Genomic DNA, 24,544 nt, shown 5'->3' with positions numbered 1-24,544 from the left:
CTCATACATACCCTCAACCACATCATCTTATTTTATTTTTTTCACACGCATTAGTGCCTATAATTCTCTCTCTCCAGGGGAAGTTGGACTCTTTATCACTGTATCCCTAGCTCTTAGAATATTGCCTGACAAGTGGGCTCTCAAATATTTATTGGTTCTCTCCTTCTACTTTCATCACTCAAGTTCATGTCTCTTAGCTGATATCAGTATTCTCACGATTCCCCACGCACCCACCAGATTCTTCCTGGAAAATCCTTAAGGCTCAGCTTGAATGCTAATTCCATGAAATCTTCTGTTCCCATATAAGAATGGGAATTACATCCTTGGAATTTTCCTAGCATAAAGAGATAGGACTTCTTTGAAAAGACACTTTCACGTGCCATTTAATATCCAGGCATTCAATAAAAAATTATTGAACACCTCTTGTGTCAGGAACTGTGTTAAATGACAGTAAGACACCATTCCTGCTCTCACAGGAGCTGCTTCCAAGGAAAAAGAGTCCTTTATTTATTTTTAAATGTTTATTTATTTCGGGGGTGCCTGGATGGCTCAGTCAGTTGAAAGTCTGACTTCGGCTCAGGTCATGATCTCGCAGTCTGTGGGTTTGAGCCCCACGTTGGGCTCTGTGCTAACAGCTTGGAGCTTGGAGCCTGCTTCAGATTCTGTGTCTCCCTCTCTCTCTGCTCCTCCCCTGCTCACACTCTGTCTCTCTCTCTTTCTCAAAAATAAAAAAACTTAAACATTAAGAAAATATATATATTTAAAAAATAAATGTTTATTTTTGAGAGAAACAGAGCGAGCAGGGGAGGGGCACAGAGAGAGGGGGACAGAGGATCTGAAGAGGGATCTGCACTGACAGCAGTGATCCCGATGTGGGGCTCCATCCCATGAACCATGAGATCATGACCTGAGCCATACATGCACCACCTCGGTTACCGTTTCTTAAATGCAGATAATAGTGTCTATGTCATTGCCTTGTGAGAAGAATTAAATAATACTTGTAAAGCATATAATAACACATATAAAGCACATAATAATCATTCAGCAGACTCAGCAAATACTGTTATTATGTCTAATTCAACTCGAGAGGTCTGGAAAGGCTTCTTCAAAGAAGGGACTTTGACACCGAAACCTTAAGGATGACAAGAAATTAAGTGAAGGAAAGGAGGAAGGGAGAGGGGAGAAAGGGAAACTGTGCCTCATAGGGTTAATGAGGTTAAAATTGTCGCTGGGAAGACAACCCCCTCCCACTTCTTCACAGGAATGTTAACCTTATCTTTTAGAGGCAAACAATAGCAAGAGCTTGCTAGCCTAGACCAGTTTGAGATTGGCCACTGACTCACACCACAGTAGATGGACCACAGAGTACCTGACAGTTTCCTCTACTTCATTATACTGTTAACATCTCAGCCCAAGGAGGAGCACAAGCTTCATTAACATGGGATACAAGTAGAGGCATGACTTCTAAATATGCTGTGCAGCCTTACGCCCACCTTAACACGCGATGACAAAACTCCCCTTTCCGAATATGCATCCTAACCCTAAATAAAAGAAACCCATTCAGGGGCACCTGGGTGGCGCAGTCGGTTAAGCGTCCGACTTCAGCCAGGTCACGATCTCGCGGTCCGGGAGTTCGAGCCCCGCGTCAGGCTCTGGGCTGATGGCTCAGAGCCTGGAGCCTGTTTCCGATTCTGTGTCTCCCTCTCTCTCTGCCCCTCGCCCGTTCATGCTCTGTCTCTCTCTGTCGCAAAAATAAATAAACATTGAAAAAAAAAATTAAAAAAAAAAAAAAAGAAACCCATTCACCTCCACTCAGGGGTCCTGGCCTTGAAAGTTATTCCCCAGGATCTCATTTGCCACAAATAAAGTTTCCTCCACCTCCTGCAGTCTCTGTAACTCACCAAGGAGAGAACTCAGGGTAGTCTGGTTACAAAATGTCCCAAACAGAAGAATAGTCGGGTAGAGGCTTAAGAATGGAACCTGAAGAAAGAACAAAGTGTTCAGGTGTCCTTTGTAGCCTTGGTCTTCCACTGGTGCCAAGACAGATTTCACACTAAGTTTCATTTGTACCTTGATGGTGGCCATATGGCTGCTTTTGTGTCCCTGTCACTGATCAAGGCTCATACTGAAAACCCCCCTGTCTTGTGGCGGTGATGGGGGTGTGCGAGGAGTATGTAAGGGGCTCGGGTGGCTGCCTCCACACCGGGCTGTGGGGTGTGCAGGCTATTAAACCAGGCACTTACAGTTACATCCCTTCCTTTATTCCTCTCTATTCAGCCTTTCTATGAACCTGGGAGTCCCCACTGGGTGGTAGACAGACTCTATATTTTACCCCCATAGAATGTAGCCTCTGCTTTGTTGCCTTAACTGTATCTTAGGGTTATTATGTTAATTCTCCCAGCCCCCAGATAGAAGAGCAAAGCAAGAAAGAAGGAACCACATTTTCCCAACTCCTTAATGCAGATTCAGAACATTTAACCCTCTGCTTTTGTGTAAAAAATTCTTCCTCTGAAGTTCATGCTCTTCATGGCTGCCTCTGAGATCTGTTCTCTGCCTGTCATTCTGACTCAACACCTACAGCCCCCTTTGCTCTGCACATTTGGGCTACACAGGCATTCTTGCTCTTCTTCTGACCCACAAGCATGTTTCAACTTTATGGCTTTGGATCTTTCTGTTCCTGTAAGCCTAGAAGGCTCTACTCCCTTGAGAGTAGTTGTTATGACCAGAGAGAACTTGTTATGACCAGCTCCTTCTCATCATTTAGGTGTCTGGCTGAAATGTCAGTTTGGAGAGGCCTTCCCTGATACCCCTTGCTAAAACATGACCTCCTGTCCCATTACCTTGTTTTATTTTCTCCATAGCATTTACTACTATGTGAGATTATTTAACTGCTTGACTGGTTTCCCCACTAGAATGTAAGCACTGGGAGTCATGAGCTATTATCTGTCTTCATCTCTATGCACAGTGCATAGAACAATGCTTTGCACACACTAAGTGCTCAGTAAAGTGTTCACTAAATGAATGAATGAATGAACGAATTTTTTAAATGAAAGAGAGCCTCTAAATTTTAGAGTCTAAAGGTGTGGTTGGAAACTTAACAGAAACCCATGGGGGAGGGGAAGGAAAAAAAAAAAAGAGGTTAGAGGGGGAGAGAGCCAAAGCATAAGACACTCTTAAAAACTGAGAACAAACTGAGGGTTGATGGGGGGTGGGAGGAAGGGGAGGGTGGGTGATGGGTATTGAGGAGGGCACCTTTTGGGATGAGCACTGGGTGTTGTATGGAAACCAATTTGACAATAAATTTCATATATTGAAAAAAAAAAAGTAGCCAATAAAGATCAGGATGCCTCTATTAAAAAAATAAAAAATAAAAAAAATAAAGGTGTGGTTGGTGAGCTCAACTCAGCTCTTTAGCGTGTAAAAGTAGAAGTCTGGAACGAAATCTTCGGGGACTTCCACTCCATTTTTTTAAAGCTTATTTTTATTTATTTTGAGAGAGATAGAGAACAAGTGGGGCAGGGGCAGAGAGAGAGAGAGGGAGAGAGAGAATCCCAAGCAGGCTCTATGCTGTCAGCGCAGAGCCCTGCATCAAACTCAAACTCATGGACTATGAGATCATAACCTGAGCCCAAGTCAAGAGTCAGACGCTGAGCCACCCAGGCACCCCTAATTTTTTTTTTTTTTTTTAGAGAGAGAGAGCGTGCAAGTGAGTGAGGGGCAGAGAGAGAGAAAGAGAGAATCCCACAAGGGAGAAGAGAGAGAGAGAGAGAGAAGCAGGGCTCACCTGAGGCTCATATTTTACCAGAAGCGGGGCTCAAGTTCACTGACATGGGACTCAAACTCATGAACTGTGAGATCATGACCTGAGCCAAAGTCAGATACTTAAGGACTGAGCCACCCAGATGCCCCTGGGGACTTCCATTCCATTCCATATCAGAGCCGTAGACCAAGGTTCATGAGTAAGGATTTCGTAAGAATCTGGAAGGTTTATTATTTGCCAAACTCCTGCTATGTGCCAAGCACTGTATTCAGGAAGGGATGAAGTGATGAGCAGAGAGGGTTATGGTCCCTGCCTTTGAGAATTTTGTTTAGACTTTTCTGAGTTTCCTTGGATTTTCAGTAAACAATGGTATGCTGGAGACTGCTTTTAGCCACCTGCAATACCCTATCGCTAAATTTTCAAGAATGTCTGAGCAAGTTGTTAAATGTTATTATTAAAAAATCAAATTATATAAACTTACAAGTAAATTATATTAGGAACAAAGATAACATACATTCAAAACTTGTCATTGCCTAATTATTTTACTATATCTTGCCATTATTTATGCTCTTGACGTTATTTATGTTGATATTTGTATGGTGGAAATACTGTATGATGAGCACCTTTTCCCAACTCCATCATCAGTGACATCACAATGGTAGCTTGGGAGTATACACACCATGGAACTCAGCAAACACCATAATCAGGTCTTCCCTACTCACCACCCTGTCCCCTACCCCACTCCCCCCACACGCTCTGCTAGCAGCCTATTAAGGATAGAGTGTGTGTTGGCAGGCGCTGAAATAAAGAGGCAGAGTATCTATGTTCTCCAATAAAGGAAGGAGAAAGGCAGCACAACTTGTTTTGGGTCTCAGGAAGAAGGGTCCTAGACCTATGGTATAACAGTACAAGTTTTAAAGTAAATTTCTAGGGGCGCCTGGGTGGTTAAGTGTCAGCGCAGGTCATGATCTTGCGGGCTGTGAGTATGAGCCCCACGACGGGCTCTGTGCTGACAGTTCAGAGCGTGGAGCCTGCTTTGAATTCTGTGTTTCCCTCTCTGCCCCTTCCCCACTCATGCTCTGCCTCTCTCTTTCTCTCTCAAAAATAAACATTAAAAAATATAAAGTAAATTTCTAAAACTTAGCTCATTCTTCTATGACTTTTATAACTTTAGGATATTACCTTTAATAACTTATTTTGAAAATAAATGCATGTTTTCAAAATAAAAGACCAGTTATTTTTCAGGGTTTTAAAAATGAGTCATAAAATATTTCAGATATATAGAAGTAATAATCATTAGAATTTTAAAGGGTAATAGTAATATGACAATCTACTGTTCACTCTCCTGGAGCATAATAATGTGGCACTGGTAATTCACCTCTGACTAAACTGTAGGTAATGGAAAACCAGTGAAAAAACATGCAGGATTAATGTAGTACTTTAGAAAGGTCAATCTGGTGACCCACAGTAAGTATTTAAGAAATAGCCTTCACAGGAGTCCAGGAGAGCCTGAAGTGAACTGTGCCAGTATTAATTTCAGAAAACATAGTCAAGGAGAAGAAACTGGATGTGGTGAAGGGCAAGAAGAAGGTACCAAGATAATTCCAAGGATCTGAACAAGTGTGACAGTATCAGTGACTGTGAATCCCTGACTACACCCCTACTGCTCCCTACAGCCCCTGACCCTGGAGAGACTGAAAATTTAGGTTGCTGGTGCTCCACCCCTAGAGTTACTGAGTTAGTAAATTTAGGGGTAGAACCTAATGATTTCCACTTGACATGTATGCGAAGGTTGATGCTGCCAGCCCAGCGACCACACTTTCAGAACTATTACCTTACGGTTATATCCTGCTTATTTTGCTAAAGCTTCAGACATGTCTTTGTTAAACCAGCAGGGGGAGACAGGTATAAAATGTATCTTCTAAAAATAAACTGCCTTATAATACTAAAGCTCCTTGGAGTTATGATGTTGCCATGGAGACTTCTTAAATATTTTGGAAAGCAGCATGTAAGTTGATACCAGGTGAGATAATTTTCTGTTGTTTGTGTAAAAATGTATTTTGGTAGGACTAACGTGCAAATTTCGGCAAGCCCTAATGCCACGGTTAAGAACTTAGAATCTGGAGTCACACAGCTCTGGCACTTACAAGCTATGTGACTTTGGGAAAGTGATCTGATGTTGTATTCTCGTCTTTAAAATAGTCCCTTATTGGTTATTAACCAATAGTCCCTTAGTTGGTTATTAACATGCCTGACCCAGAGAGCTCCAGTCTATATTTGATTTCCTAACCTTCAACGCCCAAAGATGGGTAAGTTTGTTTTTTGGACCCAGAGTTGAGATGGAACAGAGGAGATGGATGGTAGCTTCGTTTTGGCAGAGCACTCAAGTGGGTTCAGACCAGCCCAGCCAGACCCAGACCAGGCAGCCCTTCCCTAGAGTTGACATCTGCGCGGCACGCATTTGTGTGAAGAGAGTCCCGATCTGCGAGCTTTCGAATTGGTTCCTGTGTTTAGCAAGTTCGCCAACTTCGAGGGTGCTGGTCGCTTCCCGCCAAGGAACACACCTGCCCGTGACCGCGCTCTTATTGGCCAGACACCGACGCAAGCCTCATAGCGTCAGCTGTAGGGGCTCGTCCCTGGAGGGAAAGTCCCAGCCAGGGCTGGATGACGTCATCAAAGGCGTGTCTAGGCCCTGAGGAACAGTGGGCGGGGTCGGTGGGAAGGTGTGAGGGGGGCTGGTAGGGGGCGTGGGGGCGTGGCCGGGCGGTGGTAACGTCACGGGGCGGGGCGGTGCAACTGGCGCCCGGGTAGGTAAGCCCGGCGCCTGGCGGCTGCGCTCACTTAAAACGGCTAGCCGCACGAAGTAGCTTCTAGGTCATCTGTGTCCCGCGCTGCCGGTCATGTCCCTGAGAAGCAGCCTCTCGCGTCTCCTCCGGACGCGAGTGCATTCCGTCCTGAAGAAGTCGGTTCACTCGGTGGCTGTGATCGGAGCCCCGTTCTCACAGGGACAGGTGAGAACTGGGACCTGGCACCGTGGGGCAGAACCTGGAGAAAGCCGGGGTGGGGTGAGGGACGGGGAGGCGAGGAGAAGATGGGGAGAGACGGAGGGGCACGAGGTGGTGGGTTCCCGCTATTGGGCACTGGGAGAGCACGTGGGGTTTTCCCTGGTAGAAGATGGGGAGGGAGGAAGGAGATGGAGGGCATCCTGTTTGCGCTGCGGGAGGGGGGCCGCGGGCTGGCGGGTTTCTGCGGCCTCCCCTGGAGAAGCGAGAAAGTGATGGGACCCGCTTGGGGTGTTGGGGGGGAGGGGAGGAGGGACAGGATTTCATGGAGGGGCTGGAGGGGGAGAAACCGGCCAGAATACCCGGTGGAAAATCGAGGGAGAAGAGGTTGAAGAGAGCGACCGAGGATTTAAGGCTTCAGGGTCTATTCTCAGAAAGCGTTCACTGGCGGGGAAATTGGCGCTGCCGGCTCTAGCGGCGGGAGGCCGGGAGGGGCTGTTTTGATCAATGAAGGAAACCTGCGGTCGTGGAGAGCTCACCGCTCTAGAAGTCCGGGCTCAGGCCTTTGCCAGCCACACTCACACACCCCCCGGCCGCCGGATCCTGGCCTGGCTCAGCCCCTTACCCTGTCTTGGCCTCTGCTTGTTCTTCCCACAGTCTGGGGTTTGGAAGGTTGATGGGATTCCAGTAATAGTTGTTTTCCCCTCCTTCCCTGCAAGTGTTTGAAATGAGCAGTCCTCAGGTGAAAATAAAATGAAGGGCTAATGCTGTCACAGGTTTTCAGAGGGATCTGTTGGGAACTAAGTATAGAATTAGCAAATTTCTGTATTTTTGTGAAATAAAGTGGTCTTATTTCCAATCCTCTAACCTCAGATCTAAATGTGTAATTTGTGTGACAGAAAAGAAAAGGAGTGGAACGTGGTCCTGCTGCCGTCCGAGAAGCTGGCTTGATGAAAAGACTCTCCAGTTTAGGTAAGTAGCTGGATTTGAGATGTCTGTGATGGCCGGTAACGGACCAGTTCAGTCTCCCCTTATATCCAGGGACTGCCCAGTATCCGCTGTGTACTGGGGAAGCATCTCTCATCCTCCCTTGGATTCCATCTGCAGTTCAAGATCTATCCGGGAGTCTTCAGGCAGTCTTGTTGCAATAAAGAGAGTAACTGTGTGTGGAAGACAAGGAGGTGGAGTGACGCAGGACCTGGAGCAAGCTTAGTGGCTACCGAGCAGTGCTAAGAATGCTTGCTCCAGCTTTAACCGCTCAGCTTTTCCCCCTCAAATTTTAGTTCTCTTAACTCTGTCATGAGGCGCTTCTGATTCATCAGTCTAGCCAGTTTCCTTTCTCCATGTCATTTGTTTCCTCCCCAGGATGAATAGCCTTATATTACTGTAAGCAGAGCCTTAGATCAGTATTTCTCAAACTTTTCCCTGATTATGAAAATCACTTGGGTTACTTGTTTTGTTGTTTGTTTTTATTTTTGAGTGAGAGAGAAACAGATTGGGTTACTTGTTAAAAATACAGGGTCCTGGGGCGCCTGGGTGGCGCAGTCGGTTAAGCGTCCGACTTCAGCCAGGTCACGATCTCGCGGTCCGTGAGTTCGAGCCCCGCGTCGGGCTCTGGGCTGATGGCTCAGAGCCTGGAGCCTGTTTCCGATTCTGTGTCTCCCTCTCTCTCTGCCCCTCCCCCGTTCATGCTCTGTCTCTCTCTGTCCCAAAAATAAATAAACGTTGAAAAAAAAATTAAAAAAAAAAAATACAGGGTCCTAGGCTCCTCCATGGAATAGTCTGGTTTATTGGCTCTGGTGGGATCCAGACATGTGCATTTTCACAAGTGCCCAGGTAATCCGCAGTAAAGTTGCAGTTGTGTGATTAGGATAGTACTCTAAACTTATTGAAGCTGACCCACAGATAAATGCTATTTATATAGTAAGAGAACACTTCTTTTGGTAAGAAGGCACCAAATTCCAACTTGAATGGGAGGAACGTTCTTTTATTTTACCTGGACGTTTCTAGCTGCTTTTTAAGGTCATTTCCTCCATTCACATTAGGACCATTCACAGATCTTTTCTGAAGCTGTAAATGCAAAACGCATGGCAACAGGGAGCTGTAGGTCCTGAAGATAATCATGTGGAATCTAGGTGAACTACAACTCCTTTCCCTACTCTTGCTTTGAAATCTCCTCTGCTGATCATTGAGTTCATTAGGGTGGATCATCTCCTAAAACAGAGGAATAATGAAGTCACCAAAATCACCTTGAGTTGAGGTGTACTTCATATACCTCTGGCTACGTCTAGATATGGAGTCTTTGGTTGAATACTCAAAACTCTTCTCTGTTAAATAATTAAAGTTCCTTCAATAGGGTCTCTTAATCATTTTTTTAACATTTATTTATTTTTGAGACAGGGAGAGACAGAGCATGAATGGGGGAGGGGCAGAGAGAGAGGGAGACACTGAGTCTGAAACAGGTTCCAGGCTCTGAGCTGTCAGCACAGAGCCTGACGCGGGGCTCGAACTCACGGACCGCGAGATCATGACCTGAGCCGAAGTCGGATGCTTAACCGACTGAGCCACCCAGGCGCCCCGATTTTTTTTAAAAAGTTTATTTATTTTGAGAGAATGAGAGAAAGTGCTAGTGAGCATATATGCGTGCCCTCCAGGAAGGGGCAGAGAGAGAGGGAGGGAGGGAGAATCCCAAGCAGACTCCATTCTGTCAGCACAGAGCCTGACATGGGGCTTGAACTCATGACCTGAGATCGTGAGATCGTGACCTGAGCTGAAACCAAGAGTCAGATGCTCAACCAACTGAGCCACTCAGGTGCCCCTCTTTCTTGATCATTTTAATAACTCTCCAGGTTCATCAGTGAAGATTAAAGATAAATTGAGATTTAGTTTTAATGTCATAAAGAAGTTTCTATTCCTGTTTATAAATGAGGATACTGTCCCTTTAAATCCCTTTTTAAGTTTATTTATTTTGAGAGAGAGAGAGAGTGAGTGGGAGAGGGACAGAGAGAGGGAGAGTGAGAGAATGCCAGGCAGGCTCCATGCTGTCAGCACAGAGCCTGATGTGTGTGGGGCTGTATCCTGGGACCCTGGGATTGTGACCTGAGCCGAAATCAAGAGTCAGACGCTCAAATGACTGAGCTACCCAGGTGCCCCAAAACCCTTTTTAAAGGCATCGTTTTACACTAAAGACAACAATTTCTGGTGATCGCTGGTTTTTAATACTGGATAAACCTCTGCAGCCCATCTGATGAACTGGGCCCGGCCTTGCTCGAATTGCCTGCTCAGTGCTCAGTTCTACCTTAAGAGACTGATGAATCCATTTCAGCCTCTGACACAGGACACATTTATAATATTCAGCTGAGGCTGCTGATTGACGGGGGAAGGGCACATTTATAGCAACTTCCCTTACTCATGCTTTGTAGACCTTTCCTGTCCTAGCTCATGGAATTTTCCCACTCCAACCTGGGAAAGGCCATTCTCCCTCAAGTACTACTCCCTCAAATAACTCCTCTGTAAACGCTCAACCTACAGTGATGGTGAAGCTTTGGTTTATTTGGTCTTCCCTTTAATTTTTTCAGATATTTTCAGTTTTACAATTTATATCCTTACCCTGTAGCAGACTGGAAGGCCAGTATCAACAGCAGCCCAAAATAGAATCTCATTGCATATTAATATGATTGTGGCACTCAGCAGATTTCCATCATGTGGTTTTGGCTAATCTCCAAAAATATGTTGGAGAAAGGTACCATGAGAAGTTTCCAGCTATATTGTGAAACAGTACTAAAGTAGTACTTTCGAAGAAGCAGCATGGGTCAAATTTGAGGGGACAGAAGACTCATGGAAAGGTAACATTCACAAATCCCTTTGTTCCTTGCTTTCAAGTCTGCTGTCACAGGCTGCTGGTGTTGTCATAGCATTGGTCAAACTTCCTGTTTTCTTAAATGAATGTATTTGACTTAGTGTCTGCTTTTGGTTTTCCCTTTTCCTGGATTTGGTAAGGACACCAATAATGGTTCCTCTGTCAGGTAACCACTTATTTTAGTATATAAGGAGAGCCTGAGAGAGATGAAGAGGCAATTGCTCTGGCAAGGCTCAGATGCGGTACCTCTGCTCCTGATTCTGGTTAGCTCTGACAGCCATGGTAATTTGCCCCTTCTTTCTTCAGAGGTTAAAGGAGTGTTCTGTGGGGGGAAGATAGCTGTAAACTGAGATGAACAGTTTTCGGCCTTTATCATTGTAATTAGGTAATTTGACTCAGCTGTGGTACTGAAAGGAGGTTCCAGCCACTGAAACAACCATCTAAATTAACTGCCACTGTGACCAAGCCAAGAGTCCCGGAGTTTATTCAGGAAGCCATGTGGGAGCTACTCTGATTACCCTCAACTAGGCTAGAGACCTTTGTTCTTCCTGTTCCATTTGGTGCTCTATCAGATAGAACAGAAATCTCTTTGGTCGAGACCCAAGAATCTGGTCTGCTTCAGGAAGAACGAGAGAGGGCCCGAGGTAGCTGCTTCACGTGAAGATCTGAAGTATGAGAGCTGTTCATTTGGTACAGATTGGTATGTGAGTTCAGGGGCGTGTATTTGCTTTCAGTGGTTGGTAGAGAAAATCCGCATTCATGGGTCTAGTTGTATAATACTGCTACTTGAGCCTGGCTTCCACCCTGCTGTTCCACTGAAACTACCTTGAGCAAGCCCACGGATTTGTCAGCCTTTATTTTGCTGGACCTCTCTACTGTGCAACTGACCACTGTATTCTGGAAATACTCTGTTAGCAGACACTATTCCCTTTTGAGTCTCTTCTCTCCATTGACTCCTGGACTCCTCTGTGGGATCCTCCCCTCCTTCCCAACCCTCAAATATTGACTCCAGTGTTCCTCCAATTTTGTTCTAAGCCTCCCCGCCCTCTCACAGGTGTCTCAAACTCAACTTGTTTAAAACAAAATTCATTATCTTCTCCCTCAAATCCACTTCTCCTGCTGTCTTTCCACTGTCTGTTTCACGCTATCACTCGTTATCCAGTTTACTCAAGTCCAACTCTAAGACCATCACAATCTTTTGCTTCTTCCGTTTTGTGCTTTACATGTTGATCACAAAGTCTTGTTTGTTTTTTTTTCCTCCTAAATGATTAAAGTCCTTCAGCATAATGGTACTGCTGTACTTGTGTCCTCCTGACACCTGACTATAACTTTCCAATGATATCTTTTGTCCCATTCTTGCCTTCCTTGGTTCACATTCTTTGCTGCCACCAGAGTGAGCTAAGACTGTTTCTCCTTGGCTTAGTTTTACATGCATCCATGCTTCTCAGTCTTGTCATTCATATACTATCTTTGCTAATTTGCCATATTTTTCATTTTGGTGTTTTTCTTTAAATTGGACTTAAATCCTCATATGTTTAAAATGTAGCCTGACCCTATAATAAACGGTGAAATCTCAGGCTTGTACTAGATACAGTTTTCTAATACACTCTCATTTAATAGTTTTACATTTTGGTATCTGTGCTTCAGCCCCTAGTGCTATGTGTTTCACGTGTCAACCAAAAGGACAGCTTCCGCATAATTTGACCCTAATCTACCTCAGCCTTCTCTCCACCCACATTCTGCCTTATTTTCATTGTAGCTAGAGTTGTGGGCACTTGACCTAGGCTCCACCAACATAAGCACCCATCTTAAACTTTGACTTGAGATTCAAGAAGAAAGGGCAGCAAAGAGTTAATTTTGTGATGGGCAGGGGTGGTAGCAATGCTAGCAGTGGCTTCTGTCCAGTCTTGGTGGGGTCAGCCATGCCAGCTGCGTGTGGTTCGTCTTCCCAGTAGTGGAGGTGACCGTAGCAATAGGCTCTTTCCTGGACCATCCAGCAGTATGACTTTTGGAGGCTTTATTCCTGGTAATATGGCCTTTAAAGCAGATATTGGCCCTCTTAAAGACTCTGGGAGTTGCCCAAATTGAATAAATTGCTTTTCTGCTGTAATTAGCCAGAATAGGTTTCTGTTGCTTGCAGCTTAGAGATCCTGATTGATAACCTAGTTTACATATTCTAGTTAGGAAAAAATTGCCACGTGGACTGCAATATTCAAAATCCTCCCTCTTTCTAGGCCCTTGATGATAAATTCTTGTTCTTTTGGTTGCTTTTTCCCTAGTACTTGACACAGTCTTTTTGTAAGTTAATATAACTCATTAGGTTACAGTTTCTTTGGCCGTAAGTTAATTTAGGACTGTATCTTTATCTTTTTGGATTTTAGCAACTCCCTGTTCTCTTGGTGCTTTGATTTCTGAACCATCATGTTCCTTAATGTGACTTGGGAAAAGAGCCTCAAGTTTTAAAGATATTTCCAAGTTCCAGGCATGCCTGACTATAGTAATGTGTTACTGTGACTTAAAAATTATTTTTAAACAATTTATTTTTTACATTTTATTTATTTTTTTTTGAGAGAGAGAGAGAGCACAAGTAGGGGGTGGGAGGGATGAGGCGAGGGAGAGGGAGACACAGAATCTGAAGCAGGCTCCAGGCTCTGAGCTGTCAACACAGAGCCCAACACAGGGCTTGAACTCGCAAACGGTGAGATCATGACCTGAGCTGAAGTCGGACGCTTAACCGACTGAGCCACCCAGGCACCCCTACAAATCATTTTTAATATTCTAGATCTTAAGTATATATCTAAAGAGGGTTACAAGATTGTACACATTTGCTAAAACTCGAACTTAAAATGTGAGTAATATAGAGTATGCATCAAAGCTTTTCAAACATCACTTTCAGGTTTCTTTAAAAAAAATTTTTTTTAGGGGCGCCCGGGTGGCTCAGTCGGTTAAGCGTCCGACTTCAGCCCGGGTCACCATCTCGCGGTCCGTGAGTTCGAGCCCCGCGTCGGGCTCTGGGCTGATGGCTCAGAGCCTGGAGCCTGCTTCCGATTCTGTCTCCCTCTCTCTCTGCCCCTCCCCCGTTCATGCTCTGTCTCTCTCTGTCTCAAAAATAAATAAACGTTAAAAAAAAATTTTTTTTTTTAATTTTTTTAATGTTTATTTTTGAGAGAGAGCACGTTTGAGTGGGGGAGGGGCAGAGAGTGAGGGAGACAGATGATCTGAAGCAGGCTTCTGCTGACAGTGGAAAGCCTGATGCAGCTCTGTGGGGCTCAAACCCACAAACTGTGAGATCATGACCTGAGCCAAAGTTGGATGCTTAGCTGAATGAGCCAGCCAGGCACCTCTCAGGTTTATTTCTCAAGAACAGCTTTTAGGGGCGCCTGGGTGGCTTAGTCGGTTAAGCGTCCGACTTTGGCTCAGGTCATGATCTCAAGGTTCATGGGTTCGAGCCCTGCATTGGGCTCTGTGCTGACAGCTCAGAGCCTGCAGCGGGTTTCAGATTCTGTGTCTCCCTCTCTCTCTGCCCCTCCCCCCACTCGTGCTATGTTGCCCTCTGTCTCAAAAATAAGTAAACATTAAAAAAAACAACAACAACAGCTTTTAGTCCCTACAAACTAACAAGTTCATTCACTAACTTTTAACGTTTATTTATTTTTTTGGGACAGAGAGAGACAGAGCATGAACGGGGGAGGGGCAGAGAGAGAGGGAGGGAGACACAGAATCAGAAACAGGCTCCAGGCTCTGAGCCATCAGCCCAGAGCCCAACGCGGGGCTCGAACTCACAGACCGCGAGATCGTGACCTGGCTGAAGTCGGACGCTTAACCGACTGCGCCACCCAGGCGCCCCCATTCACTAACTTTTATATTCAAAAAATTTGAGTACTGCTAAGGCTTAGATACTGGGAATATAATAGTGAACAGAACAAATCCTTGTTATCTTAGAGCTCATTCTAATGAAGAGTGGTTGGAAACAGACATAAGTAAAATCTACAGTATGTCAGATGGTAATGGGTACTGTGGAATAAATGAAGCAAGGAGTGGGGAATACTAAGTAAACATTGCATATGTAGATGGAGAGGCCTCACTCAGAGGGAGTCATGTGAGCAGACCTTTGGCAGGTGAAGAAAGGAACGAGGTGCATATCTGGAAGCATTTCAGGCAGATGAAACAGTAAGACTCAGAGACCGAAAGGTGTCTGGAATGTTCAGGGAACAAAAGCCACTACTGAGCTCTAGCCAGTGATTGCTGCATGGGAAGGGGGGGAGGGCTTTCTATGCTTCTCTCCAATTTTTCAAGAAAAGCCAGAAATATGGATTTTTATGGTAGATCTGCATTGTTTTTTATTTTATTTTATTTTTTAACGTTAATTTATTTTTGAGACAGAGAGAGACAGAGCATGAATGGGGGAGGGTAAGAGAAAGAGGGAGACACAGAATCTGAAACAGGCTCCAGGCTCCGAGCTGTCAGCACAGAGCCTGACGTGGGGCTCAAACTCACGAACCGTGAGATCATTACCTGAGCCGAAGTCGGACGCTCAACGGACTGAGCCATCCAGGCGCCCCTAATCTGCATTGTTTTAAGAAATCTATATCCATACAATGGAGTATTATTGAACCATAAAAAGGAATGAATTGCTAATTCATGCTACAGTATGGGTAAATGTTGAAAGCATTATACTAAGTAAAAGAAAGCAGGCACAAAGGCCACATTGCATGATTCCATTTATATGAATTGTCCAGAATAGGCAAATCCATAGAGACAGAAAGTAGACTAGTTCAGGGACTAGTGGAGAGAAGGCAATGGGGAGTGGCTGGCAGTGGGCACTGGTTTCTTTCTGGAGGGTGATGAAGCTGTTGTGTAATTAGTAATTTGCTTAGCAATATGCTGTGGCAAGAGCATATATCACTGGTGTACGTGAATAAAGGCAAATCTCTTAAAGACATTGGGATTTGGCAAATATCCTTATAACCAGTCTTATAAAGGCAGCAAAGAATTTAACTTACACGTTTTATTTCAAAGTTGTTTGATCCATTTGTCATGTTCTAGACATTGTGCTACGCTCTTGCTATAGTGTCATTCTTAATTTGTTAAGAACAAATGATACCTGTTAGAATGGCCAGCATCAAAAAACCCAGAAACTAACAAGCATTGGTGAGGATGTGGAGATATTAGAAACCCTTGTGCACTGTTGGTGGGAATGTAAAATAACTTAGCTGCTGTCAAACACAATATAGTGGTTCCTTGGAAAATTAAAAATAAAGTTAACATGTGACCCAGCAATTTCACTTCAGGCATATACCCCAAAGAATTGAAAGCAAGGTCTTTAAGAGCTATTTATAGACCCATGTTCATAGCATTATACACAATAACAAAAAGGTATTCATACAACGGAATATTAGCCTTAAAAAAGGAAGGAAATTCTGACATATGTTGTAACATGGGTGAAACTTGAGAACATTATGCTAAGTGAAAGAAGTCACAAAAAGACAAATGCTGTATGATTCCACTTATGAGGTACCTAGAGAAATCAAATTCATAGAGACAGAAAACAGAATGGTGGTTGCCAGCGACTGGGGAAAGGGAGAATGAAGAAATATTGTTTAATGGGTACAGAATTTCAGTTTTGCAAGATGAAAAGAATCCTAGAGGTGGATGGTAGTTAAAACGGTTATATAAAAATATGAATGTACTTAATACCACTTAAAAATGGTTTTTAGGTGGGGCGCCTGGGTGGCACAGTCGGTTAAGCGTCCGGCTTCAGCCAGGTCACGATCTCACGGTCCGTGAGTTCGAGCCCTGCGTCAGGCTCTGGGCTGATGGCTCGGAGCCTGGAGCCTATTTCCGATTCTGTGTCTCCCTCTCTCTCTGCCCCTCCCCCGTTCATGCTCTGTCTCTCTCTGTCCCAAAAATAAATAAAAACGTTGAAAAAAAAATTAAAAAAAAAATGGTTTTTAGGGGCGCCTGCGTGGCTTAGTTGGTTAAGTGTCTGACTTCAGGTCATGATCTCATGGTTTGTGAGTTTGAGCCCTGTGTCAGGCTCTGTGCTGACAGCTCAGAGCCTGGAGCCTGTTTCATATTCTGTGTCTCCTCTTTCTGCCCCTCCCCTGCTTGAGTTCTGTTTGTCTCTCTCAAAAATAAGTGAGCATTAAAAAAAATTTTTTTTAAATGGTTATTTTTAGGGGCACCTGTGTGGCTCAGTCAGTTAAGCGTCTGACTTTGGCTCAGGTCAGATCTCGTGGTTTGGGGGTTTGAGTCCCGCATCGGGCTCTGTGCTGACAGCTCGGAGCCTGGAGCCTGCTTCAGATTCTGTGTCTCCCTCTCTGCCCCTACCTGGCTTTTACTCTGTCTCTGTCTCTCTCTCTCTCAAAAATAAATAAAACATTAAAAAAAAAATTATGGTTATTTTTAAAATAGAGTTTTAAAGTTTTTATGTATTTGAGAGAGAGAGACAGAGTGGGGGGGGGGCAAAGAGAGAGGGAGAGAGAGAATTCCAAGCAAGCTCCACATTGTCAGCACAAAGCCTGATGCAGCTCAAACCCACGAACTGTGAGATGATGACCTGAGCCAAAACCAAGAGTCAGACGCCTAACCTATGGAGCCACCCCCCAAAATGGATATTTTTATGTGTATTTTACCACAATTTAAAGGAAACCTTAATTCATATTCTATTCTAACTTTTTTTTTTTTAATTTTTTTTTCAACGTTTATTTATTTTTGGGACAGAGAGAGACAGAGCATGAACGGGGGAGGGGCAGAGAGAGAGGGAGACACAGAATCGGAAACAGGCTCCAGGCTCTGAGCCATCAGCCCAGAGCCCGACGCGGGGCTCGAACTCACGGACCGCGAGATCGTGACCTGGCTGAAGTCGGACGCTTAACCGACTGCGCCACCCAGGCGCCCCTCTAACTTATTTTTTAAGAACAAGGTTGTAGCTTCTCTTAAGACATAAAAATGCTACGTGCTTGAATTTTTTTGGCTTCTTAGCACACTGTTTTGCTCTATAAATAAAAGCTGAGAATGAACAAACAAAAAAAGTAAAGTATGTCCTGAAGACTTCGAGAAACTTTCCCAAGGCCCTACAGTCAGCAGAAGTAGTTGAGAATCTCATTTCTTGCTGTATATGACCTGATGGCTGGATTGGTGCAGTCAGCTGCCTTCTTAGCTCTTGCGGTAGCCAAAGAAACTCCATGGCACCATCATAAGTGGGTGGTCTCCTATTTCTTAAAGTCCTGTGTGTTCCTAGTGTATTCCTTCTCTCATTTCCCATGACAGATACTTCAAGTCTTTACCCATAATCCTCATGGCCCTATCTTTCCAACTAAGGCATGGACTCCTTTACAGTTCTTCTCCCTGTCATCCCCCAATTAGTTGTATCGACCCACTCTCAGAGGATGAGGGATCCAGTCCTAACAGTATTAGGGAGATGCGTGTGAAAAGAGCACAAAATAACAATGGCTTAAGAAAAATAGTTTCACTCTCCAGTAAACAGAATCTGGAGAGAAGTCTAGAGCTGGTTTGGCCGCTCTGTAAGTTCAGACCTAGATTCTTACCTTGCTGTGTTACCAGCAAGGCCTCTGTCTAGTGGTCCCAGTGGCCTCGTTTCTGGCAGCAGGGTGCAAGAATGGACAGAAGTGGGCAAAGGGAGAACTCTGTGCTTTCCCTTAAGGGAAGTTCCCAAGAAGTTGCAGGATGTTTCTGCTTATCGTTTTGGACCCAAAGGGCCACATGGCCACACCAAGGAACAAGGGAAGATGTCGAGTTTAGTCTCCATTCTAAGAGGTCATGCTCCCAACTAAAGTTCTGTCTCTGCAGAAGAAGTGAAGGACAGATCTTGGACAAGTTAACAGTCATACCACTTCCCTGGGTTCTAGATCCCATCTCTCCTGACCTTTGAGTGTTTTTGTTCTAACAATTATCCCTTCCCTCCCTTTGTTCTGCAAATCTTACCGTCCTGCCATCCTCCTTGGTCTTTATGTAGCCTTCCAGCTGTTGTCCAGTTGTTTCTCTTCCGAGCCACCATCCTGGCTTCTCTGCTGCCCTTTCACACTGCAATTTGCTATAATTTGATGTCTTGAGCCATCATTGCAAAGAAACTGGTTTTGCCGAGGTCTCAGACCTCCTACTTCCCAACACAGTAGACACTGCAACATTCACCTTATTCGACACTGTCTGCCACACCTTTATTGAAACAGACACCATTCTCTTCTGGTTTTAGCTCTCTGGTTGCTTTGCTAGATCTTCTGCTACCCACCCTTTACATGCTAGTGTTCCTCATGGGTTCTCTGCCCTTGATCCTCTTGGTTTAATGTTGTCTCAATTGGCAGTTTGTCCATTCCCATGGCTTTTCTGTCACCTGTATGCTGATGCCTCCAAAGCTTTATTTCCAACACTTGTTTCTGCTCTCAGCTCCAAACCTGTATCCCAGCTGGCTTCCATGTGTATATTCTTTTTAACTTTCTTATTATGGAAGTGTACAAACATAACAAAAGTAGATACAGTGACATAGTGCATTTGTCGTGTCTGTTGCCAAGGCATCAATCATCAATACAGGGCAATCACCCTACTCCATGCCTTTCACAGCAAATCACAGACACCCTATTGTTTTATCTGCAAATACTTCATTAGATATCTTCAAAATATAAGAATTCTTTAAAATTTAACCATAATACTATTATCATACCTAAAAGAATATCAAATGCCCAGTGTTGGATAAATATAATAATAATAATAATAATAATAATAACAATAATAATAATAATAAAAAATCTCCTCCCAACCAAGAGAACCTTTCCATAAAGGTAGTAGAGAAAGCAGTTATTGAATAAGCATTCAATCAGGAAATCTGCTAAGAGATTGCAAAGATAAAGAAATCTTCCGGGTGCAGCCCATTACATGTTTTCAAGATAAATAATAACTAGTTCTCTGGTTAGAGGATTTGACAGTAACATTTGTCAGAGCTCATCCTAACTTTATCATAGAAATTTGAACAACCACCAGAGGAAAACAAACTTCTCATATCCTAAGACAGGAGGTATTTTAGCAAATTGGGGCAGGCTGCCCACCCCCTGTGCCCACAGAAGTGAGCCTCTGAATTTCCAGTCGTTGAGGGAAACATTCCTGGGGTAGGAGACTGACAAGAGGCTTATTTAATGTTATAAACATTTACATGCATTTGAAAAGGACAGAGAAGGAAATTCTGAAACAAAAGGGAGCCAGGAGTCTTCCCCTTATAAACAGGGAAAATTAAGTCTATTTTTCCTTTGTCTCTGCCCTTAAACCAGTTAATGTCGACATTGTTTGACAGACTTAAGTTTTTTGCGATGTTTATTTACAGTTTGTTTGACTTGGGATCTTTATCTTTTTTTTCTTCTTCTTCCTTGTGGTGTATTTGTCGAGGAAACTAGGTCATTTGTCTGTGTAATAATCTCTGTTTGAATTTTGCAGATTACATCCCTGTGGTGTCCTGTGATGTGTTCTTTTGTGTTTCCTGTAAACTGATAATTGGATCTAGATCCTTGGTCAGATTCAGGCTTTTTTTTTCCCCCTGGCAGTTCTGCAAAGTTGGTGGCAGTATATATACTTCCATCAGAAGTGATGTTATTCATCATTGAACATTGTGTAGAATTGATCCTTGTACTTGTTTCCGTGTGTTTTCAACAGGACAGTCTCTAACATCTCAAGGCCATCTATCCAGACCTGACCTCATCATCTCCACTCCCTTCCCCTGGTGTCTTTCTCATCTTTAGAAGTAGAGCCAGAAAGCTGCAGGGCAGGCCCTTTATTTCCACACCCCCTCTAAGTATTGCTGGAATCTACTGCTTTATCTTTACAGTCCCCTTGTGGAGCTGCTCTTCTCTGGGCCAGTCCATTTCCCTCAGGGCCTCAGTACTCTGGATCTGCAGTGTAGATTTTGATTTCTCACTTCCTGACCCTACTGCTTGGGTTCTGGGCCCTGCCCCCTCTTCTGCCTCCTCCTGCCTTTTCCTTCCACAATACTCCCAGGAACCCTGGGCTCAGGGGAATTGTGAATTGTTCTCTAGGGCTGAAGGTATTATATGCCTCTTCTGCTTGGTAAGCCTTTTCCCCTTCCCCTTTTATTCCTGGCTAATACCTTCAAGATTCAGCTATTGCCCCTGATAAGTCCTCCTGGCTCTTCCTGGGTCTGAGTCAGCACTTTCCTCTGTTCCCTTCACACACTGTGCCCGGCTGCCTCATAGCAGTAAGCACTGGACTGTCCTCTCACCAGGCTGGGAGCTCGTTGAAATCTGTGGCCATATCTCATCTCCACATCCCCAGGACTTACTAGAGAGCCTGGCACACAGGAAGCACATAGTCCGCCTGTGCTGAAGGAAGACGGGACAAGCATCCTGGCCTTCTCCTGTAACTTCATTCAAATCATGCCCCATGGGATTTTCCCAGATCACTGTTTCCTTTCTCTCAAAATGATTGGCTCCTAAAAAAAAAAAAAAATGATTGGCTCCTCAGAAGCCAGCTGATCTCCTGATTTTTGAGAATGTATGACTCAGAGTAACTGGCATATATCAAATTGTTTAACTCTTACAAGGTATTAGGCTACTAGTTGATGAATTTATTTAAGATAAATGTAAAAGTAGGTGATAACAGCCAGTTGTTGTCCCCTCTTCGAAACCTATGTTTCTTCATCAGGACCTGAGTCGCTGATGGTGACTGCTTCTTCAAGTCAGGCTGGCCTCTAGTTACTTTAGAGAGCTGTTGCATTATTTATTTCAACATCCAACATAGCACAGTTCAGAGTCCTGGAACCTAAGGGATTACTGTGGTTGGTTTAAATAATTTAGTCTTTGAATTAATTTTTTTCTTTTTGTTAAAAAAATTTTTTTAATGATTATTTTTGAGAGTGAGAGTGTGCTCAAGCGTGAGTGGGGGAGGGGCAGAGAGAGGGAAACGGATTCCAAAGCAGGCTCCAAGCTGTTAGCACAGAGCCTGACATGGTATTTGAACCCACAAACCACTAGATACTGACCTGAGCCAAAGTCAGATGCTCAACTGACTGAGACACCCAGGCGTGCCCCTCTCTCTCTCTTAATGACCAGACTCTTGGTAGTGAGGGTGTATTAATATAATAGATGTGAGTAATGCTGAGATTGGGAGAAGACAGACCAAATCTTCCTGGCTCCCTACCCCCTGCCAAGAGACCAGAATTACTGAATAGAAATAGAAGTAGAAAACTACTTCCTGTGTGACCCAAGAATTGAGTCACAGCAGGGTGTGTGGCATTGTGGTTAGGGCTTCAGAGAATTGGTGTTCCAAGATTAACTGGCTTTGCCTTTATATTCTTTTATAGGAGATGTGAACGATTCAAGCTGTGAGTGAGAACCGGACTCTCTAGGAGCCATTTCAATGAGAAATCAGTGGACCTATGTGTGTTTGCTACTTCTCACCAGAAACTGATTTTATCAAAATGACATAGTCCTATTACAAACAGGTTTTGGGAAGTCTTAGGTTACACCATCAGTTTCAAGGAAAAGGGTAGGGTGGGGAGACAAACCACAAAGGTGCTTCACCCAACTGAACTAATACGTAATCCTTAGCATGTGTAGGCTTTTCCTTGTTATCTCATTTAATACTCCTGGAAAGCACATGAGATAGGACAAGCTCAGGAAATGAACTTGGTTGCAGATCTTGACTCTTAGGAAGTTAGGGGCTGGAGGGCAAGGATTCTTCCTTTTGCATCTACTGTGGCACTTGACTTCCTGTGGCCATCTTGTGTGCGCTATACTTTCAGCCCAGAGTGGTCTGGAATGCAGTCTGTCTGGTTTGAGGTTCCCTGGGAACACTCACCAGGAAACCAGCCCAGGGTCTGGGGCAGGGAGCTGGACATCAGAACCGTTGTTAACTGGCAATGCTGTAGTCACTAGCCTGATGTGTTGCCCTTTAAATCCTTTCTGGAACAAGGTAGAATATCAAGAACCTAAAAAAGATCACGTATTCTGAAGAGCAGTATTTTATCCCCAGGGATTGTCACTGTCTCTTCCTGAGGTTATACAGTGGAGCAGGCTGAATTTGTTAGCATGTTGACAATGGCAGATCTCTTTTCCAGATAAGCTCAACAGTCTTGTTCTGAATGAGGGAAAATGGTTATACTGCTGTGTCTTGTGAAGCCGGAGGAACCCTCCTCTTCCCTCGATCCTGCCTGTGCTGGAACTGGGCTGTTAGGGTGCCGTCAGCCAGCGGTCCATCTGAGAAGGCCTGAGCCGGTTCACCGTGATCTAGAGGCATGTAGAGGGCTGATGTGAGCTTGGTTCAGAGGGCATACATTACTAAGCTTATCTTCAGACAGTGATACTGTTTTCCTTAGGAGAGGACGGACATAGCTAGAACACCAACTAGCAAGGAAGTTACACTGGTGCTGCAAGTCATCTTGGTTACATGTCTCGAACTAAATTTTAACATTTTTTCCCCTCCCTTCCCCTCTCAAATTTTTTTTTAATGTTTATTTTTGAGAGAGAGAGAGAGAGAGAGAGCCAGCACGAGCAGGGGAGGGGCAGAAAGTGAGGGAGACACAGCAGACCGAAGCAGGCTCCAGCCTCTGAGCTGTCAACACAGAGCCCGATGTAGGGCTCGCACTCATGAATGGTGAGATCATGACCTGAGCTGAAGTCGGACCTTTAACCGACTGAGCCACCCAGGTGCCCCTAAAGTTTTGAGTTCTGTATTTAGATTTTTTTACTCAAGAATCACATTCATGCAAAGGCATCTATTGACACCATGTTTGTATCTTTTGATCTTGAGGTTAACTCTGGTACATGTCAGATGGACATGTCTGAAATGACTGGCCTGGCTGGCTCACCTTCTGTCCTCAAGCCAATGCCACTTTCCCTGCCCTGGTCTCAGTCAGCTGTGCTCCTCACTGCCTCAGAGAACTGGGTGGGGAGGAAGGAGGTGTTGGGAGCCCTGACTGAAGCAGCCTCCTCAGACTCAGAAGATGTGAACTACAACAAATACGTGTTCTCTGTGTGGTAGGATTTCTTGCCCTAATGCACTCAACTTGATACTGAGTCTAAGAAGAGCAGATTTTTACAGGCCTCCAGGACACATGATTCTGGAGGTTGTATAACCTCTGGCAGTTAAATGGCACTAAATAAAAAATGAGTTTACCTTAAATAAGTCTCTTCGAAGGTTATTACCCAAATCACAGTTTAGAGGTAACAGAAATTCTTACGTCAAGTGGCCTGAAGTAACTGGCCTTCTTTTCCTAATGTAGACTTCAGGCAACACTGCAACTGTTTTCAATAAGCTGGTTCTCTAGTACCCTTTTAAGGTTCTAAGGATCAGCAGTTACATCCCTTTATAATGCCAGGACTTCCCTTTGGGTGGGGCTATATCTGTCACGTATGATATTTGAGTCTATAGCTTTAAAGCCACCAGTATTAGTATCCTCCCAGCATTAAATGAGATCTCTGAGTCTTTGTATTTCTCCACATTTCACTGACTTGTTATTCCTGACAAGTCATGATAAACATGCCATCCTATTCAGGGACAGTTTGAAAAACGGCACAGTAATAGGTCCTTAGCTTTTCTCAAACTCTGTTGTTCTGCCAGTGGGCTACCTGTGGTGCAGTAGACTCTCCCGGGTGTTAGCCCCCTTTTGAACCCATTTCTCTTGACTTGCTGGGAGCTTGGAAGGTCAGAACTCCTTGTGAGTAGAAGTCAGCAGTGGCAGGGGGCGCCTGGGTGGCTCGGTCAGTTGAGCATCCGACTCCAGCTCAGGTCATGATCTCGCAGCTCGTGAGTTCAAGCCCTGCGTCGGGCTCTGTGCTGACAGCTCAGAGCCTGGAGCCTGCTTCGGATTCTGTGTCTCTCTCTCTCTCCCTCTGCCCCAACCCACTCACATTCCGTCTCTCTCTCTCTCAAAAATAAACATTAAAAAAAAAGAAAAAAGTC

At 44.4% G+C, this 24,544-nt stretch overlaps 1 protein-coding gene and 1 long non-coding RNA gene across 3 annotated transcripts in view; both read left to right on the top strand.

Annotated features, from left to right (window-relative positions):
• The first annotated feature begins 6,538 nt into the window (after positions 1–6,538).
• Positions 6,539–24,544, top strand: part of ARG2 (arginase 2) — a 32,809-nt gene continuing 14,803 nt past the window's right edge. The window contains exons 1-2 of one of the 2 annotated variants that reach the window (XM_086709456.1): positions 6,539–6,771; positions 7,662–7,734. In XM_086709456.1, coding sequence (XP_086565582.1) covers positions 6,661–6,771; positions 7,662–7,734 — 184 coding nt within the window. In that variant the 5' untranslated portion in view covers positions 6,539–6,660. The remainder of the gene's footprint in view (positions 6,772–7,661; positions 7,735–24,544) is intronic. The other variant, XM_086709455.1, reaches the window with a different exon arrangement.
• On the top strand, positions 15,047–16,747 carry LOC147579881 (uncharacterized). Its single transcript, XR_015252261.1, has 2 exons — positions 15,047–16,338; positions 16,577–16,747. It is a non-coding gene; the product is annotated as an uncharacterized LOC147579881 (long non-coding RNA).

This window comes from Puma concolor, chromosome B3, assembly GCF_028749965.1.
Source record: "Puma concolor isolate L17-30 chromosome B3, mPumCon1.1.hap2, whole genome shotgun sequence".
Classification (NCBI taxonomy): domain Eukaryota; kingdom Metazoa; phylum Chordata; class Mammalia; order Carnivora; family Felidae; genus Puma; species Puma concolor.
Note: the sequence above shows the minus strand (reverse complement) of the source record. Positions and strands in the feature narration are given on the sequence as shown.